This window comes from Ostrea edulis, chromosome 4, assembly GCF_947568905.1.
Source record: "Ostrea edulis chromosome 4, xbOstEdul1.1, whole genome shotgun sequence".
NCBI lineage: Eukaryota > Metazoa > Mollusca > Bivalvia > Ostreida > Ostreidae > Ostrea > Ostrea edulis.
This window is the reverse complement of record NC_079167.1, coordinates 23,963,632-23,985,658: the sequence shown is the minus strand read 5'-3', so window position 1 is coordinate 23,985,658 and position 22,027 is coordinate 23,963,632. Positions and strand designations below refer to the sequence as shown.

Here is a 22,027-nt window from a genome sequence, read left to right as displayed (position 1 = left end):
TTTTTTTACATGCTAAACATAAACATTTAATTTAAAGCGTTTCTAAATTGCGACTTTAAATCAAGCCGGGTTTCGTATATGTTTTTAATAGTTTATTTATTTTTTGTTAACAAAATATCAATTCATATGAATATGTTCCAATTACTTATGACTATCAATTATCACTCATAGTGTAGAAATATCTAACATATGAGCATATGGTGTAGTGCAGTGGATTGAATTTAAAGCGGTCATTATGAAAATAATTGTAGTTGTTGAAAGAGCGGTGAACTCAGAGCTTGATGCAAAATAACCCCCCTCCTCGCTACACACAAAATATTACTTAGTTTTATTTGATATCCAAGATAATAGACAACAGAATAAGAGAGCTATTGAAGCATGATATCACTACATTATATTCCATTTTGTTAATTCCCTGTTTAATTGCTAAACACTCGAAATATCAAGTGTGAATACCACGGGTCCTCGGAGATGACCTTAAAAACAGACGCCCCGTGTCACGGTAGGTGTGGCACGCTAAAAAACCCTCACTGCTCAATGGCCGTAATTGCCGAGCATAAGCCTAAATTTAAAAACTCTTCACCGGTCATGGTGACGTTAAGCAAGATAAAAATCAATCACTCCATTTATGATTCACATATTAAACATTCAAGGTGACAATATACGTTTTAGAATCATTGGCTGAGAAAATTCATATAGATATCAAATAATGAATTCAATACCGTATATAGTTTAGCTTCCGGATTTTAGCTGTAATGACGTTAAAGAAAACATAAATAGAATTTTAAAAAAATAAACGTACAACCGTGGATAATTACATTATATGCTTTAGGTATATATTAAGTATTGAAATCCTTCAATATTATTATCAACATAATGAAATTATTTTGTACGTATCAAACTTTCGTTCTGTCTAAATTGTTTCTAAATTTACAACATTTCTATCAGGTTTTCCGTTTATCGTGAAGATCGTTTATCGTGTTTTACGTTTATCAGGTCTATCGTGAAAATCGTTTATCAGGTTTTGCGTTTATCAGGTTTACCGTGTATCCTATCGTATCGTGCGTGTATCCTATCGTATCGTGCGTGTATCCTATCCTATCGTGCGTGTATCGTGTTCTATCGTTTATCATGTCAAGAATAACGTTGCGGGTACTGTATATCCTAGCAATTTGATTACATGTACTTGAAAATGCTCAAGGATTACTCACTGATTAACTTTATTAGTTTCTTGATATTCAATACAATGGTGGACTTTTAAAGAGAAAAGATTTTGCTCCTTATTGTAAGGGCTGTTCCAGAAATGATCAAATGGGGGGGTCGGGCGGCAAATGATATTTTTTTGTGTGGGTGGTCGTATTTTTTCATATTTTAATTGGTCCGTGGTGGGATTGTTAATAAAATATTTATTATGGGTAGTGGGTAGTTTCTATTGTTTCATTTTGTGCTACGTGGGTGTTGAGTTTTCAGAATATTTTTATTGTCGCTCTTGTCGTGTTGGTTACAAAACGTCGGAGGGAAAATTGAAAACGTGCTTTCGAAATCGAAAGTAACATAGAACTATTCGAGTTGTCGCTCTTTGCAGCGCATAACTTTCCATTACGGCACTCTTCAAATTAGAGGCGCGTTTAATAGGGTCCCTTTGGACGTGATGGCGGCGAACTCTGTTCTGTAGATTATTACAGTTTACAGTGCATCGATTTTGGGAATATTTTGAAACCAATAGGTATTCCGTTTTCTAATAAAAATAGGCAAACCTTAGTTGATTTATACGAGGGTACCGATGCGTTATATTTATCAGTCGGTGTGATGGTGATATAGAGGCCTCCGGACGCGGGCTCCATTAGAAGACGAACGATTCGTGGAAAAACATATCCATACCCATTTCATGATAATAGCATCGTTTGGACTCCCAATCTTTCCAACATTCCCGCCATAGATGCCTTTGATTGTTGATGTGACATCGTTTCTTCAGAACTACTGTGATACAATGTCGCACAGGCATTACCGCGTCATTGACTAGAATGTTTGTCCCGAAAACCTCGCGAGATTTGTACCGTTTTCATTTTTAAAAATATTTTTGTGGTGGGTCTGGTTAGTTTTTATTTTTATTAGATGGGTCATTGTAAAATGAGTTTATTAATTTGATGGGTCATGGGGTAATTTTTTTTTTTTTTTTTTATGGGTGCTTGGTATATACAAAAGGTGCCTCCCGACCCCCCCATGTATTTATTTCTGGAATAGCCCTAACAAATTTGTTATTAAGATATGAGGAATTGCAAAAGTTACATCTTTAAGAATTTTAACCAGGGAACTGTGAATGGAAATTTGTAAAATTCTTGAGTTTCATTGGATGATGCATATGCACAGAATTTGAATATGAGCAAAGCTTGAAAAGTATTAAGTATATGTCTATAATAACTCTATTAAATTACAAATTCAAAGTATCAAATGTTGTGCTCTATACAAAATTTTGAAAAACCCTGTACATTTGTGGATATTTTTAATGAAAATTTGACAAAATTGAAATAATGACATACTTTGAAACGTCACAATGTACAAACTATTGTGAAAATTATGTCATGGCCAGTTAGATCTTTACCCACAATGTTCTATTTAAATATTTCTTTTGCCAAAAGGGAAAAATAAATCAACTTTGAAAATTTGCTGGACTAAACAAGGCCCTAGGTAAACCTGTACTTTATGTTGTAGTCTTTCCTCTTTGAATTTGAAAACTTTAAAAATTATTTTACTGTAACAGAGGATGAGCTGACAGAAGAATCTGCCAAAGTGAAAAAGCAGCACAAGAAAAAGAAAAACAATACCACAAAAAATGTAAGTAAATATCCTCAGAAAATCTTAAACTTGTGAATGAAATTCTGGGTGTGTTCAAAGGGCTGATATCAAATTGTTTCTCTTGCAGAATAAGAAAAAAGAGAAAAATGAAATAGAAGAGTTCTACTTTGATGATGATCTAAGGAACAAAAATATAAAGGAGGAAAGCCACATGAAACTTCAAAAAGCATTCTTACCAGGAAAATCAATGCAGATCAGTAACAGTTTAAGAAGTTCTTTTCACGATATCCCTTCCAAACTCAGAGAACCAGGTAGTGTAAGATTAAAATTTGGAATTTGTTGATTTTTTCAACTGTATATATTGTCATATTGAATCTGAATACTAGTAAACACAAAATTCCACCTCTTAACAAATGTTATGAACTGAGTGGAGTTTTGGGTATTGTAGAGCTATTAGTTTAGCTTGCCTGGCCCAAACCCACCCTACCAGGCACTTGCTATGATAAGATATTTACAATGCTACAGTTCACACAACTTGTTGATCTAAAAAGTTGCCATGTTGCAGATAGCTACATTGTATATTGACTACTGTAGATTCCTTATTTTACGCAATTGCTTGATATGGCAAAATGATTTGCATATGTCGAATTGCATGAACGTGAATTTGCGAGTTGTGTGTTAAACAAGAGTACTTGCATACATGTATTTTAGCAACAGAAAAATAAAAGCGAGTAATTTTATTTTGCGAGGGATGCCTCTTGCAAAATTACAAAATAATAAATTTCTTGCGTATATATAGACATCTACAGTATTAAAAAAAAAAAAAATAAATGAATAAATCACTGTTAAAACAGTACTGTTAAATGTGCCCTGATGGTGATATGTATGATACTTTTTATTCCCTTTCATATTTAATATAGTGTTGGTCATATCCATTCTTCTTTTTGTCTACATACTGTTCATCCATCCGATTTTGCATTTATCTTGTGCCTCCAAACACCAGCTGTTCATGCACATAAATACACCCTGTGAGAGCATAAGTAGGGCATCAGAATTACTTTTATGCCCAACTGTGATCTATTCATATAAATGCATTGTTATGTCTCCCCTCTTTCAGGGGGAGACATTATTTTTGTACTTTTTGTCCGTCTGTCTGTCACAAAATCTTGTGAACGCTTCTCCTCCTATATGGCTTATTGGATAGACTTGAAACTTTGTACAATGCTTCATTGCCATTTTTAGATGTGCATATTGGTGGGACAGGAGGATCCAATTAGATGTGCATATTGGTGGGACAAGAGGATCCAATTATTTCCCTATAAGTTATAGTGGATCTAAGAGGGGTAGAGGATGTAAAAGAGTTTGTGAACACTTCTCCTATATGGCTTATCAGATAGATTTGAAACTTAGTACAATGCTTCATTGCCATTTGTAGCACAGATGTGCATATTGGTGGGATGGGAGGATCCAATTATTTTCCTTAAAGGTTATAGTGGATCTAAAAGGGGTGGAGGATGTAAAATAGCTTGTGAACACTTCTCCTATATAGCTTATCAGATAGATTTGAAACTTTGTACAATGCTTCATTGCCATGTGTAGATATGCATATTGTCGGGACAGGAGGATCCAATTATTTTCCTGAAAGTTCTAGTGGATCTAAGAGCGATGGAGGATGTTAAATAGCTTGTGAACACTTCTCCTATGTGGCCCTTTGGATAGATTTGAAACTTTGTATTATGCTTCATTGCCATTTGTAGATGTGCATATTATTGGGACAGGAGGATCCAATTATTTTCCTAAAAGTTATAGTGGATCTAAGAGGGGTGGAGGATGTTAAAATAGCTTGTATTGAATGCTTCTCCTTCTATATGTCTTATCCGATAGACTTTAAATTTTGTACAATACTTCAATGCCATTTGCAGGGACAGGAGGATCTAATTGTTGTCATTAAAGTTATAGTGAATCTGAGGGGTGGAGGGTGTAAAATAGTTTGTGAACACTTTTCCTATGTGGCTTATCAGAGTTCATAATGTCTATGTTCCTGCTCATGCTTTCTCCTCCATACCATGCAGTACATTAATGGGAGGAGGGGTCATTTGGAGCACTTTCAATTTTGGGAGCTGGGGAGACATTGTTTTTCATAAAAACAATCTCTAATTTGTTAAAATTTTAATATTTTCCTTGATTTCCTTGAAAATCTTCCTGTTCTTACTTCCATATCTAAAGCAAGGATAAGAAGAAAGTATATTATTATACCTCAGTATGAGAATTCTATGCAACGCGTAATCTGATTGATCTAGATGGTCACGTGCCTCGGATGACAAAACTTCATATCTCCCTCTCGAACATCATATCTCCCCATCATATTTATCCCTTGGGCAGCCTTTTGCATTTTCCATAAATTTAACGTCAAGGTAGACGAAGTGTATTGTGACGTCACAATAAGTCCGAGTCATTCTACTTTCATAGTTCGTAAGGCACAAAATATGCGGGCTTCTGATACACACTTGAATCGCATGGTTTTGGTTGATACAAAAAAAAAGCAAGTAAATCAGCATTCAAGGAGAATGGAAAATTCATTCAAAAACTGGTTATATCGCTGTGTTTCATTGTTTGTACCTTCTACCGTAATATGTTGACGGCGCGTTGTTACCGTTAGGACGACCTCAGCTATATACAATATATAAATGTGCGGACTCCAATTTCAAATGCACTTTTGTAGTCTTGCTTTGTTTCGGTATAATAAACAATTTATTGCATGAATGTTTGGGAGATATGAAGATTTATTCACCCAAGAAAAATCCTCGGGGAATATGATTTTTCTTGGGTGAATTAATCTTCATATCTCCCTCACTATCATGCAATATATGTATATATATAGTGTACAAGATTTAGAGCAAGAAAATCATATCCATTTTGTTTTTAGCTGACTCCATATGACTGACTGAATAATTCTGGATTTTGCATTTGACTCCTTTCTTAACCATGAGGCCAAGGCAGGACATTCATGTTCTAAGCACATACTTTGAGATAATTAATGCATTGGTAATCAATGTGTGTTTGACTTGATTGAATATTTAGTAGCAGTTTCAAAAATGTTGTTTTTGGCAGATCCTTCAGAAAGGAACAACAGAATGACAAAACCACATAGTCCTCCACCTCATTCAAATCCTAGATATGTACCAGCAACATCTGTGTTACAATATGAAAAGATAAAGGTCAGCAAACCCAGCCTTTATTGTATTTAGTGGAAATGTAATCAAGCTCAATTAAGCTTTTCTGATCACCTGTTGTCTGTTTGTCAGTAAAGTTTACACATTTTCAACTTCTTCTCTAGAACCACCAGGACAATGTTAACTAAACTTGGTACAAAGCATTCTTGGGTAAAAGGGGATTCTAAATTCTGCAAGTGAAAGGTCATGCCCCATTCAAAGGGGAGATAATAATTAAAAAAAAGGTAAAAATAGGGTGAGGTTATTTAATAATCTTCTCGAGAACCACTGGGCTACAAAAGACTTAAAAATCTTTCTGACCGGATGCAAGCAATACTACAAAAGTGTTTTGGGAGGTAGTACACACTTTTGTAGGCTTCCATGATGCAGCATTCTTGAAATATATGGAACAGTATTTTCGTATATATTTTACTTGTTGACGTCATTGATACTATATTTACATTTACTAATTAATCCTTTGATAAAAAGCATTACAAAGTTTTAATGATATCTGCATGCTTATAACTGTAAAGACTGAACTCTGTTATGCATATGAACACTCGAGCATGGCGTGTGCAGAATAAAAACGAAGCTATTTTACCCAGGGGTGGAATTTCCCTATCCCACACGAGTAAATAATGAAGGATTATTTAGGAGCTTTGAGAAAATTCTAAATTATCAAAATCCTCATTTGAACTTCAATGCAAAAACTAATTAGATAGGCAGAAAGAGCATTCCCGAAAATGGTTTACACTTTAAGTGTAAACTAAAAAACCCAAGGTTGTCCACCAGAAAGCTATACTACATTAAAATTTAAAGATAACAATGCAAAATATTTTTACTTCACCGTGTAACGTAAATCTTCACCGTGTAACATAAATCATAGAAAATATATGACGTCACAATCAAATGACGTCGCGGCAGTGTGAGACAGAAAAATCTCACATGGCTGTCGCACATTGGTAAAGTCAGTCTCACACTGGTGATAATGTGAGAATACATCTTTCAAAAAAAAAATTCATTATTTAAAGGTACCAAAATGTTTTAAATACAAGACATACCGTATATACTCGCCTATAAGTCGGATTTTAGGGAGCTAAAAATTTATGCAAAACTCTATATCCAACTTATAGGCGTGTCCTAAGAAGATTAGCATTTTTCTGGACAGTGTAATGTATAGTATTTTTGAACAACTTTGTACTCCGACGATTATCATGATTAATGTTGACTGGTCATACATGTATTATATTATTTATGTATTCTAGGATTATATGCATAAAGTACAAATATTTACATATTTTAATTATTTTATTCATCTTAAGTGTATATTACTGAAATTGATTTGTAGGTAAAATGAATAGATATCAGCGCATATCACAAAATATTATTTGAAACAGAGGTAAAAATGTTAGAGCATTATATAGTTTGAAATTGTCAATCGATTGTTGAAAAAAGTTATGCCGACTTATAAGCGGGTCAATGGCAAATCCCTCCAAAATATATAACCGCCTTTTAGGCGAGCCATATATTTGATCATCATGATGAAAGGAAGATGCCTATTGTTTTTCAAGGTCAAGGTCATAGGTATCACTTATTAGGAAAACCTTGTGGGCAGGATACAAATCGAACTGTAAGCTCCAGGATAAACTTGGTATATTTGATCACCATGATGAGAGGAAGATGCCTATTGTTTTTCAAGGTCAGAGGTCAAAGTCGTAGTATCACTTATTAGGAAAACCTTGTGGGCAGAATACAAACCGAACCGTTAGCATATTTATGAAGTAGCGCATTCTAAGGCTATCCCTCTTTATATCTTGATATCCATTTCTACAAGCATAATAATGAATTAGCTCACAGAGGACAGTGCTAACTTCACTAAAATATGAATCCCACTAAAATATGTTTTCCTTGAGCAAAATCTACGGGCATATTATGCCCCGTTGGCATTGCTCTTGTTGTAAATTAAATAACAAAATTTTACCATGCACTGTGAACTCATTTTTATACGCCCGTCGAAGACGGGACGTATTATGGTATGGCGTCGTCCATCTGTCTGTCTGTCCGGACCTTGTGGGCAGGATACAGACTGAACCATAAGCCCTAGGACTTTACAACTTGGTACATTTGATCACCATGATGAGAGGAAGACGCCTATTGTTTTTCAAGGTCAAGGTCGTAGTATACTGTCGGCGTTGTAAACTTTTCACATTTTCATATTCTTCTCAAGAACCACTGGGCCAATTATAACCAAACTTGACTAAAAGCATCCTTAGGTAAAGGGCTATCAAGTTTGTTCAAATGAAGGGTCATGCCCCTTTCAAAGGGGAGATAATCACAACAAGAGGTACTGTGAGCAATGCTCACTAAGAATACCCCCCGCTTACCCCAATCTCCCAAAGGGTGTTGGTAATAGGTATAAACTACCTCTTTTCTGAGTGTAAAAAACAAATGGCATGACAAACCGAACCATATTGCTACTTCGATGTCCAGTGCACTTGACCTTTGACCCCAAAATCGATAGGGAACATCTTCATCCCATGGGTAGTCCATATGTATGATATGGTGACTGTAGGTGGAAAGGATAATGCTTTAGAGCCCGGAAACCATATTGCTACTTCGATGTCCAGTGCGCTTGACCTTTGGACCCCAAAATCAATAGGGAACATCTTCATTCCATGGGTAGTCCATATGTATGATATGGTGACTGTAGGTGGAAAGGATAACGCTTTAGAGCCCGGAAACCATATTGCTACTTCGATGTCCAGTGTGCTTGACCTTTGACCTTTTGACCCCAAAATCGGTAGGGAACATCTTCATCCCATGAGTAGTCCATATGTATGATATGGTGACTGTAGGTGGAAAGGATAACGCTTTAGAGCCCGGAAACCATATTGCTACTTCGATGTCCAGTGTGCTTGACCTTTTGACCTTTTGACCCCAAAATCGGTAGGGAACATCTTCATCCCATGGGTAGTCCATATATATGATATGGTGACGTTAGGTGGAAAGGATAATGCTTTAGAGCCCGGAAACCATTGCGTCTACGGACGGACAGACAGACGGACAACCCGATTCCAGTATACACCCACCCCCCCACCCACCCCCCCACAACTTGTTGCGGGGGTATAAAAATAGGGTGGGGTCATTTAAAAATCTTCTTCTCAAGAACCACTGGGCCAGAGGAGCTGAAATTTTCATGAAAGCTTCCTGACATAGTGCAGATTCAAGTTTGTTCAAATCATGGCCCCCGGGGGTAGGTTGGGGCCACAATAGGGGATCAAAGTTTTACATAGAAATATATAGGAAACATCTTTTAAAAATCTTCTCAAAAACCAATGAGCCAGAAGAGGTGAAATTTATATGAAAGCTTCCTGACATAGTGCAGATTCAAGTTTGTTGAAATCATGGCCCCCAGGGGTAGATTGGGGCCACAATAGGGGATCAGAGTTTTACATACAAATGTATAGGGAAAATGTTTAAAATCATCTTCTCAAGAATTACCAATGGGCCAGAGGAGCTGAGATTTACATGAAAGCTTCCTGACATAGTGCAGATTCAAGTTTGTATAAATCATGGCCTCCAGGGGTAGGTTGGGGCTACAATACGGACTAAGGTTTTACATCGAAATATATATAGAAAGTCTTCAGATATGAGCCAAGGTAACTCAGGTGAGCGATATGGCCGTTGGGCCTCTTGTTTATTTTTTTTTTTTACAGAACTTTGGTAATTGCAAAATTTTATGTCCAATTATGAGATTGCTCTTGCATTATGATAATTGTCAATATTATATGCCTATATATTTATAAGTTTGCCAAGCCTGATTTTCTTAAATCATTCTTTTCAATGCTCTACCAATTTTAGTAGGATATTTTTCTACGTATAAGTTCCAATCGGTAACAGTGGGGAGAGGCCATAAAGCTGATATATTTATATTCCCAATTATCAAATAATAAAGATATGATGGTACCGGTCTTTGTCAGAAAAAAGGGGAGTGCACACCCACTCAACGCCCAAATATAAATATACAACAAAGAAACAGTTCAAGAAAATAGGTATTAAGTTAATGAACAATCTGATAACTTGCAAAAGGGTCAATGGGAAATTCATTTTAAAAAATTACAAAAAACAGTCACCAACTTGCACACCAGTCGACTTATATGTGAGTTTCTATGACATTAACATCACATCTGATTTCAGGGATTGACACTACTATTCAGTAAAGTTCAATACAAACTGCTTAATTTCGTACTATTTCATCCTGATATGTAATATGTGTGGTTTAAACCTGAAATGACAATGATATGAGAATTACAATGTAATCATTTCATTCTTATATTTAATTCTGTGTGTGGTCTCGTTTATTAGAAAGATTGTGAGAAAAGAGGAGCATTCCAGAGCACTGTGATGATACAGAGTAGTAGCAGAGATCCAGATACTCATGTTGTGACACACACACTCACAGATCTGGGAGATGGGACTACCAGTACTCTCTATGGAAAAACAGTTCAAGCATCAAATATAGTGTCAGCACATTATGTGCAGGACTCAGGTGTTTAGCTAGCTGCCTGTGTTTTGTTTCCTTTGGGTATTGGAGACTATGTATGGCATCCATGCAGGGATTTAGTTCTTGTACATGTCAGGAATAAGAAGTCAGTTGTAATAGAAATTGAAAAAGAAATATATTTCTTGTTCTGCTGGTTTCACTCAGATCTGCTTGTTGTTAATTTTGGTTGCATTATGCAGTCTCATCAAAGAATCTGTGATATTGTTACTGCTATAAAAAGTTACACTAGAGCAACTTTTATACATGTTAATTTTTTATTTGTTATTTGTTTAACTATGCTGTTACAATAAATATCTTTTGCAACTTGCATTATTTTATTTTTTATCCTTTTTGCAGTGCACTTGGATTAATTTACCTTGATTATAAAGGGAATCGAGACAATTGTGACACCTATGACTTGCTGCTATTCATGCACATCTGTAGTAATGGTTTCTTCTTCACAGAAACTACCAGTACATGTACTAAAGACTCTGTCACCGTAATTGGTGTATGAAAATAATGAACAATAATCGATCTCATAACTCCTATAGGGAATACAAAATAAAGAACTGAAAACCCTAACAATCAGTATGAAACATGACGGCATATGACCCAATGATAGGTTGTATTGTCAAACTAAATTATAACAACCATAGAATTTGCAAAATGCTGACTTTTGAGGCTGTTGAAACCCCTGTAACATCAATTCGTCTGTCAGTAGCCTGTCTCAATTTAAAAACTGATCATATACAGAACAAGCTCTTGTGTGTCAAATCAGTGAGAAATATAAACACCATATGCAGGTGATAATGGAATATTGCTACATAAATATGGGCAGTTGACAATGGAGAAGCTGAAATCATCCCATTTGTCATCAAGTTGAAGTTTACCATTAATATTCATTTTCAATAAATTATCTAAGTATGAAGCAGATGTGGAGGACTCTGTAGGGTCTTTTATTGTGTCGCCTGCGTTACGCAGTGGCGACATATAGGGATCACTATCCATCGTCTGGCGTCGTCGTCACAAAAAATTTCTGTCACAGTTTTCTCAAGAACCACATGGGGCAACTCCCTGATATTTGGCACAGAGCATCAGTGTGGCCAACTGTATTGTGCAAGACATTTTCGAATCTGTCGCTTATCAACTTCCTGTTTGCCGGGACTTAGAATTTTTTACAGCAAAAAAATTTGTCACAATTTTCTCAAGAACCACCTGGGGCAACTCCCTGATATTTGGCACAGAGCATCACTGTGGCCAACTGTATTGTGTAAGACATTTTCGAATCTGTCGCTTATCAACTTCCTGTTTGCCGGGACTTAAAATTTTTTACAGCAAAAAAATTTCTGTCACAGTTTTCTCAAAAACCACATGGGGCAACTCCCTGATATTTGGCACAGAGCATCACTGTGGCCAACTGTATTGTGTAAGACATTTTCGAATCTGTCGCTTATCAACTTCCTGTTTGCCGGGACTTAGAATTTTTTACAGCAAAAAAATTTCTGTCACAGTTTTCTCAAGAACCACATGGGGCAACTCCCCGATATTTGGCACAGAGCATCAGTGTGGCCAACTGTATTGTGTAAGACATTTTCGAATCTGTTGCTTATCAACTTCCTGTTTAGTGACAAAAACCATTTCAATAATTTACTTTTTCAACATTATACGTGATATATTACATATAGAATGAACTAGCAGGCGACACATGTCTTCCGGGGAAGACTTAATACTGCGTTTCAAGTTCATAGGGATATATCAAATCGACATGGATGAAAATGATTATTGTTAATGGATAAAATGTCGATATCCAAATGTCGAGTTGAAAGCCCCTTACAGAAAAGTCGTAAGTTTTGATGTTGTAAATCATATTTTTAAAAAAAGAATTTTATGTGTAATTTCACAACGCTAGTCTTTCACGAAAATTTAGTTTCCGTAAATAAACTTTTAACCACACAAGACTTTAAGAGCAATAAATAATGAGTCAAGAAAGTTATGTCTCGTGACTAAATACATCATTATATCCCTGTGAAATAAGTCTACAGTAGCACCTTTAAGGGAATTTCAGAGGAAAATAGAGTGAATCTCATGATCACTGCCCTGTGATTAGAGCAAATATTTATGATTTTAGGTCACCTGAGTTAGGTACTTGTTCCAACTGAAATGCATTGTTTGTTCTGTGCCATCATTTGAACATATATAACTTCTTGATATCTACCCATCCAATTCTTCTTAAGTTTGGTATGAAGCATCTTTAAGACAAGGGGGACATGAATTGCAAATTTGGGGACTCCGGCACTCTTACTTAGGGCATTAGGGATGGGACAAAAACTACCAAAAATTGACCTTTTCAGCTCAAGTGAGCTTATCTGATTGCCTGTTGTCCGTCATCTGTAAACTTTTTACATTGTTGACTTCTTCCCCAGAACCACAAGGCCAATTTCAACCAAACTTAACAAAATGTATCCTTTGGTGAAGGGCTTTCAAATTTGTTCAAATGAAGGGTCATGCCCCCTTCCATGGGGATATAATCACAAAAAACGGCTGGGGTCATTTAAAAATCTTCTCAAGAACCACTTGGTCAGGATTTAAAGCTGAAATTTACATTAATATTTCCCGACAGTGCAGATTCAAGTTTGTTACAACCATGACCCCCAGGGGTAGGTTGGGGCTAGAACAGGGGATCAAAGTTTTACATGCAAATATGTAGGGAAAGTGTTTGTCTCAAGAACCACTGGGCCAGAAAAGTTCATATTTACATGAAAGCTTCCTGACATAGTGCAGATTCATTTTTTTTTAAACCATGGCCCCTGAGGATAGTGTGGGGGCACTATAGGAGATCAAAGTTTTACATACAAATATATAGGGAAAATATTTAAAAATCTTCTCAAGAACCACTGGGCCAGAAAAATTTATATTCGCATAAAAGCTTCCTGACAGTGCAAATTCAATTTTGTAAAAATCATGGCCCCTTGGGTAGGGTTGGGCCACAATAGGGGATCAAAGTTTTACATACAAGTACAGGGAAAATCTTCTCAAGGACCATTTCCCAGAGAAATTTACATGGCAGCAATCCGACAGTGCAGATTCAAGTTTGCTAACATCACTGTCCCTGCAGGAAGGGTGGGACCACACTAGGGGATCAAAGTTTTACATACAAATATATTAGGGAAAATCTTTCACGAACCACTGGGTCAGAAAAGTTTACAATTACATGAAAGCTTCCTGACATAGTGCAGATTCAAGTTTGTAAAAATCATGCCCCTTGGGGGTAGATTGGGGCCACAATAGGGATCAAAGTTATACATGCAAATATGTAGGGAAAATCTTTAAATGTGGGCCAAGGTGACTCAGGTGAGCGATGTGGGCTATGGGCCTCTTGTTTCATTTTCTTTTAAAAATATATTTATCTGATATATCTGTTTTCTAATCGTCAATGACATTTTTAGGTCACCTGAGTAAACTCGTCTTTGGGACAAGGGGGACATAAATTAAAAATTTCAGGCCTGTACTCCTGGGGCCTTCGTAATGAATTGTGAGGGGATAACAAGAAAAGAACATTACAAGCTCGCACTAGTCACATAAGCTGCATATATATCATTAGACAATGTGTCATAACACTCCGTTAAATGGAGAGCAAATTTAATTTGTAAACACAATTTGTGATGAACAGGCAAAAGTTTCAAAACCAAAAACTCCACCTGTTCAAAATACATGTAAATCTCTTAAGTATGCTCAATGACAGAAAGCATTTAAAAACATACCTTTAATAAATAAGTCATCACAACAAAGCATATTTTGATAGTAAAAGAAGGAGATTGAGTTAGACCATTCAAAGTATGACAATAGGCACGATACACATTAAGATAAGGAGAGTCCAGAAATAAACAAGTACACCCGAAAGTCGAAACTTCTAGTCGTCTACTTTGTGTACATGTCACTGTTTGGGTTCCTAGTGATCCACCATTACTTGGAATACCTGCAAAAAAGAAGCAGGACAATAATGCATATGTTTACAAAGTCCAGTCCCATTATATTTTTAATAAAGACACTGAATACAATATTCCAGAAAACATTCTTCTAGCATTCATATGACGATAATCTTGGTTCAGTCATAATGGCAATACATGTATATTGTAGCAGAGTGTTGCTTAAATGGGCATAGCCAACAGAAATACCCAGGATCTTGTTTTTCTAGTTGATACTTCATCGATCGAATTAAGATTTTCAGAACATGATCATAGCATAATTATATTGTGTGTGTGGGGGGGGGGGGGGGGGGGGGGTGCATACCATAAAGCAGGGTTTTTTTCTGTGGGGTGCTAAATTTGGTTTATTTTAGCGGTTGGATAGCTTTCCGCCAAAATTCCACTTGCCAAATATGCACCTAGTGACGATTTCAGTATTAGCAAGAGAGATAACTTCCTTCTCTGCCAAAATTTAGTCTGCTAAAATTATTAGCATACCTATGAGCCAGTAAATTGCCTTATTTTAGACCCATGGAGAAAAAAAACCCTGCAATATGGTGAATTGCAAATTTCAGGAATTCTGCATCCCTAGGATCTTAGGAGTGGGGGGAAATCTGCAAATCTTCTGTACAATCACACATCTGTAAGAAAAGCTAAATGCATAGTCATGTAGAGCAGGATAACCTAATCTTGGCTGAGATCCGGCTCAGCTGGATATATGGACTGAAGTCTTCACTGAATCTAGGACCAGTCCTTCACAATTCATGCCTAGAAATTTCCATTCAGCTTAGGCCGTTTTACCAATTAATGTGTATGTAGATGACACTACAGTTCGCTTCAAACAGTGATTTGACTGTTAAACTGATTTTCTATCACCATTAATTTAGCATTGCTAATTGTCTTGGTATGACAATCCCAGAATGAAAATAGTCACTAAATTTTCTGTTCAATTGATGACTCCCATAAACTTCAAGGTAATGTTAATCTCCTGATATGGAAGAGTTCCTATAGTCTGGGTTTTTTTTTTTATTAGTGATACGTAGTAATTGTCCATACCTACTGTATATCATTAATAAAAAGCCAGATTATAAAATTCTTCAATATCAGGAGATAAACAATTCCTTCATGGAAATCCTCATTTGAACAACTATAATTTAGTGACTTTATTTTAGGATTTTTTTTAAAAAGTCTCATCAATTGACCAATTTTACGTAGATGGGCATTTAGAAATGGGCCAGAAATGTCTTACTAATAGATTATTGCAATTCATTTTACCAACATCAAATCAAAAAAGTATCTGCTTCTTTGGTATGGGAAGGTTTCTTCTAGTTAATGTTACGAACATTTTCTAAAAATTTCAAATTGGGTTTCGTCCCATGGGGATCCGGGTTAGAATAGGTCCTCAGTACCCATTGCTTGTCGCAGAAGGCAACTAAATGGGACGGTCCTTCAGATGAGACCGCAAAAACTAGGGCTGGGACGATTCAGGGTTAGCTCGATTCGGTTCGGTTTCGATTCAGAACAGCACGGTTCGGTTATTTTCGATTCGGTTCATGTTAGGTCCAATTTATCTAATGACACCACAAAAATTAACAATTTTAATGAGTAGCATATTTGATTTGATTTTATTCAAGTTATATAACTATATGTCGTCATTTGTAAACATCATATCTATTCATAATGACATTTTATAACTTTGATAGAAAAAATAAAACACTGACAGTCTATCAAAATTTGTTATATCAATGTGCTACATACGTTTTGGATTACTAAACAAATCTATAGTGAATCTAAAATGTATATATTGCTTTCATTGATATGCAAAAATTCAATAATTCTATCAATTGAGAGTCTTTGAAAATCTCTCCTTTATTGATTTACTTCTCTCATATTAACTGTCAAATCTGTTTCATTACGATGTTGATTTCATTCCACCACTGACATAAATGCTATATGTCATGTAAAGATAAACTGCAATGATCTTACGGACCATATTCTGTTGGTATATGAGTGGTGAAAATGCTAACTCTCAACACAGTAGTGATTTAAATCTCTGTTGCATAAAAATCCACATGTTTTCAACATCACTCGGACGCCATATTTGTTGTTTTGGTGTAAGTAAAATCTAAACCGAACCGAACCGAACTCCGGAATTTGTAATCGGTGCATCGAATCGAACGGTATGAATCGCGGTGCACCGAAATTTTCGGTGCACCGCACAGCCCTAGCAAAAACTGAGGTCCCGTGTCACAGCAGGAGTGGCATGATAAAGATCCCTCCCTGCTCAAAGGCCACAAGCGCCGAAAATAGGCCTAAATTTTGCAGCCCTTCACCGGCAGTGGTGACGTCTCCATATGAGTGAAATATTCTGAAGCGGGACGTTAAACAATATTCAATCAATCAATCAAATAGGGTTTCGTGCTTATTATTAGGGTTTCACTGCATATTTATCATCATGTGCTAACACATGACAAAAGTTACATGTAGTTTCCATGCAAATTTCTTCCAATATTTGTACATATGAAACAGCCTGTTTACAAATCATCTCATGAAGTTTTTCAGTATTCCAATTTGATAAAATAATCATCATTAATATAGAGGGGCATGGACACAATTTCAACTGACAAATTTTATTTTCCACTATACTAAATGTTTACAATGCTTGATTAAGATATTTCTAATGGTCAGCAAAAATTTTAATGTCAATTGTTGAGTTACAAGAGAGATACAACACTCACAATTCTTTGTTATGTAAACAAGGCTTAATGTACCATGTTTTTGTTTACATATAGAATGCTCAATAGAAAATATGTTTAAAACAAAATGAAATGTGACAAACACTAGAAATTGTTTAACTTGCAAATTGAAAAATCTGCTTTATATGAAACTTTTACTAGAATTAATGAACACTGAGATTGAAGAATTAACTTCACAACTCCACAATCAGTATGACACGAAGGAAATGAATCACATTCACAGTTTACTATCCACAATTTCTACCCCGGTGATCAATAACAGAACACAAAAAGGATCTACTCGCGCCAAAAATGACCAAAAGAAAACTCAACCGTAAATTCATTCCCCGGAAGAAATACAGGAAACTGAAACCATTGACATTTTCTTTATTTGAATGAACAGCTGTGAGGACCTATATTCCTTCATGTCTCGTCCAAAAGAATTCCACGAACAATCAATTCCACTACAGAAATTAATCTCCCAACACTTCACGTCACAAAAAGACACGTCACAAACACATTCCATACAGGATGTTTTTATCACGACGCTCGTTAAAACAACAAACAACATTAAGCAACGTCTTAGAACCCAGGAAGCTTTAATTTATACATATTTTAAAACCATACATCCGTCAGACTTAAACCAGAAATATGCCCTAAAGTCAAATATACTAAACAGAATCCAGAGAAAACTGAAAAAACGGACTTCAAAATCAGCTGTACTAGATGTGACCGCAAATTCGCCGGTATATCTAACTTGAGAAGGCATTTTGAACAAATACACAATCCCATCGTTACAAGATGGAATTTATGGACTCTTTTAATCAATAAAATAAGTATCAGTGTCCATTACATATAACTTTCACAAACATTTAAAAAGTATCTTAAAACGTATTTGTATATACATGTTTTTACGTTGCTAAGTAAACATTCCACATTTTTTGTTGTTAATAGTAATGTGATCCACAATTTTTACCTCAGTAGAGACAATTCATATAATTTTGTTCAGATGACGACTGCCCCCTGGTCGAAACCGGTCAACCAATAAAAGTGCATCATGCATTCTCACTATGTGTTGGTAATCTGTAGGTCTGATTTTAATTAGATTGGTAATCTGTTTTAATTATTTGAGTTTTACTAGAATTTTTAACTTATGTAAAAAAAATAACACTAGTCTTGTTTTCATAACAAAGAATTGTGAGCACTGTATCTCTCTTGTAACTCAATAACTGACATGAAAATTCATATTTTTGCCAGTGGCGTAGCTTCCTATGAAGCATGTGCTTCAACATTGTTGCAGTTCAAAAAAATGAAATAATTTGAAGTCAAGTTAAAATGAATATTAGATTTTAAATAATATAAAAACAGAAATAAATATTTGGTCGAAAATGCTGAATGATTTCATCTTTATCTGTTTCAGGCTCTGGGTCTTTAAAAATGATGTCATATCTATAACATGATGGAATCCGAAACAAAAACAATATATTTGTTCCAAAATGCAGAGGGACATTGCGTCCTTACCCCATGTGCCTGCGTTTAAAATTAAAGAAAATGTGTATTGGAGACTTTGAAAATACCTTTCTTAATTGTCTAAAATGCACCAGCTTCCGGGTGCTTCGCTCTCTGGGCCCGCCCTGGACCCATTGGGGGCCTTACGGCAGCCCCCAAACCCCCTGCCCTTTCAAGTTTCTGCTTCCAAATTTATCTTCCCCAAGCTACGCCGCTGTTTGCTGACCATTAGAGATACCTTACATTAAAAATTTATGGAAAAATAGAATTTGAAAATTTTTCAGCTCAAATCGTGTCTATGCCCATTAAGAAAATCCGACAGTTTCTTTTCCTCTTCATATTTTGCCCTATATGATAGAAAGATTGAGATAATGAAAACATTGTATCTGATAGATCTACGTGAGCGGATCAAAGGATCATTAATATTGTAATCAGGTTGTTATTGAACATAGGCACTCGGAACATAAAATAATAAACTTATTTCCTTAAAAAAATCACTCACTTTAAAATACTAGAACTGCTTTAACAACCTGAGTAGACTTCTCAGGTTATTTTAGCATTAGTATTAAGGAAATGGTTTAATAAGGAAAAGGTCTATTCTAAAAAAAAAAATAATAATTCAAGTGCCTACTTGAATTTGATAATTTTGAAGCGATTGCAATCAATAATCATTAAGGCTACAATTGTGTGAATTATACTTACAATAATCAGTTATTTAGAGTGAGTTAGTCGTCGTCATCGTCAGGAACAAAAATTTCGCTCTCTTCCAGAAATGAAGCTCCTTCCCTTCCCATGATCGTTCCTAACGTCAGAAATGGGGCCGTTGTAATGCCTACTTTTATCAGACCAAACTGGGTTTTCTGTGGTTTAGGTAGCAGCGCTCCCGTTTCCTTACAAACCATTGTTCGTTTCTGTACAAGATTTATCAATTGTGTCTTGTTATTATTGGAAGTGCAGAGTGTTTTTAGTCGAGAGGTCAGTAGCCCACCTACTCTGGTCGCCATTTTTGTTTAGGAACAAAAAGTAAATATAAAACCAATATAGGCCTACATCAGAGTTTCTGAATTGCGAGTTTCCGGAATTTGGCGAAAGGAAATAAATTCTGAGGAAAAAATATGATTTTTCGTACCATATACAATTAATAATTCAACTTTTTTCTTCTGTGATGATTAATAAAATAAAGATCAGCATTTCTAAATCAAAAAGCGATTTTTTTTCCGAATCAGATTTAAAAAAAAAAAATTTGTTTATAGCCTATATCAGAGACTCTTTATACTTTAGAAACTGATTGTTAGAAATTGATTGTTACAATATTGTGATACTATGTAACACAATATATATTTGTATTTTACACTACATGGCTAACAACTCTTGCATGCGCCAATAAAGAAATGTTCGATTATTTTTTACACCATGGTTAAAATTCTTTTCTTGAAATTGTCACAATTGTTATTTGTCCACCAGAGTTGAAAGCTCAAGTGTCGAGCTTTGCCTGTCTGTCCAGTTGGACAGTCTGTCCGTCTGTCTGTAAACTTTAGTTCCATCTTCTCCAGAACCAAATATGTTACATGTAAATAGGACTCCAAATGCCATATGGTCACGCCAAAGTGCCATGGTCTGCGCCAAACCCCGATCATGTGACGCGCCAAAGTGGGATGGTCTAACACGCCAAAGTGCGATGGTGTGACACGCCAAAATCCATTGGTTTGTAAACGACACAGTGTTTTGGTACGGACTGAACCAACCGAGTGTTGTTTCACCAAATTATCAGTGCAAAATCCATGCACAAAAAATAAGAAGAAGAACTTATTTCATTACCATTTAGTTGTCGTGTTATCAAACACAAAATTTTCCAATGTGAAATAGTACAGAATGTTTTGTAATATAACATACCCCCAGGAATTTAATACGTGTACGTCAAAGTAAGAATGATCATGAATTAAAGAATGTTTGGGAGAAGTAGAGAGTTCGACGACAAATGTACTTTGCTGTTTTCACAATCCTCAACAGTGAGTGTAAACCTTGCCGTTACTGTCGTCCATGTTGCATTTCTTCGGTTTTATTTTGAAAGACATTAAGAATGACGTCACAGTGATGAGATGTCACAAACGTTGCTGAACCCTGCACCATCGGACTTTGGCGTCACCATCGCACTTTGGCGTACGTAACGTTAACAAACCACTGCACTTTGGCGCAGACCATCGCACTTTGGCATGACCATTGCACTTTAGAGTCTTACACATACCGGGTATATACATTTGTATATATATAATTATAAATCAAACCCAGTACCTTTTTTGAAACGATGAAAAAAGATTTTCGTGGTGGATTTAATCCAATAATTCAGAATTTGGGAACAAATAATATAAAACTTCATTATCTGACAACCGAGCCCTTGATTTTCTATGGTTCAGTTTATCATTATTATTTTTTCAATTCATTTTTTCAAAGTTTAATAGATTTGGATTGATTGAAATCTCTCTCAAATCTGGAACATGAAATATTAATTACATGTACTAACATTTTGAACAGGGCAATGCAGTACATGTATTATATAAATACTTTTGCGTGTATTTGTATTAACACCACAGATGTATAATAACAGTGTATATGCCAATATATCTTTGTGTGTGTATATATATTAATTATGTGTTGTTACATCTCCAGGTAGGTGACACGGCTGATAAGTTATCAGTTTGGTATATTTTCCCAAGCCAAAGGTGAATTAAGTGTAACCAATAACGACATTACACATTCGCTAGCTTCAGTCTTGAAGGTCATGTGTTCTGTATTACATGTACCTGCCTGCAGACAGGTAATATAGTTTCATAAAAACTCTTGATGAACCAATCAAATTACTAGAATCTAATTTTCAGTGTGACAAATAGTCATACATTTGTGGAAAAGTTACAATTAGCAGAACAAATGCAGCACAAAGTGTTAAAATGTGATTTTTCTAATACAAGTGCAACACGATTACAATAGTTTATCATCCCCTAGCAATTCATTTCAAGAGGGGAAAAGTAATGGGACTGTTGATGTGTAGGTGAATGTACATCGATGAGCTTGTACACACTCTACAGTTCACAATTTTTGCTCAATTGATTTCATTCTACACATGAAACTTGTCTTCAAGAAAGGAAGGACCTAGTGATATGGGGGTCCAAAGGTCAAGGTCACTACAGTACTTCAAAGGAAAAACATGTAGATCTTCTTTAGGCCACATTTCATATACATCTGTCACATATAGCTTTGTTATCAAAAGAG

General features: G+C 35.7%; 1 protein-coding gene and 1 long non-coding RNA gene across 2 annotated transcripts in view; one reads left to right on the top strand and one right to left on the bottom strand.

Annotated features, from left to right (window-relative positions):
* LOC125668674 (uncharacterized) overlaps nt 1-10,879 on the top strand; it is an 88,929-nt gene extending 78,050 nt beyond the window's left edge. The window contains exons 21-24 of the mRNA XM_048903009.2: nt 2,762-2,835; nt 2,924-3,107; nt 5,908-6,014; nt 10,374-10,879. Coding sequence (XP_048758966.2) covers nt 2,762-2,835; nt 2,924-3,107; nt 5,908-6,014; nt 10,374-10,565 — 557 coding nt within the window. The 3' untranslated portion in view covers nt 10,566-10,879. The remainder of the gene's footprint in view (nt 1-2,761; nt 2,836-2,923; nt 3,108-5,907; nt 6,015-10,373) is intronic.
* A 3,420-nt stretch (nt 10,880-14,299) lies between these two features.
* LOC130054051 (uncharacterized) lies at nt 14,300-20,290 on the bottom strand. The gene is made up of 2 exons (XR_008802313.1): nt 19,463-20,290; nt 14,300-14,527 (listed from the first exon to the last, which is right to left on the bottom strand). It is a non-coding gene; the product is annotated as an uncharacterized LOC130054051 (long non-coding RNA).
* Between the last annotated feature and the right edge of the window lie 1,737 nt (nt 20,291-22,027).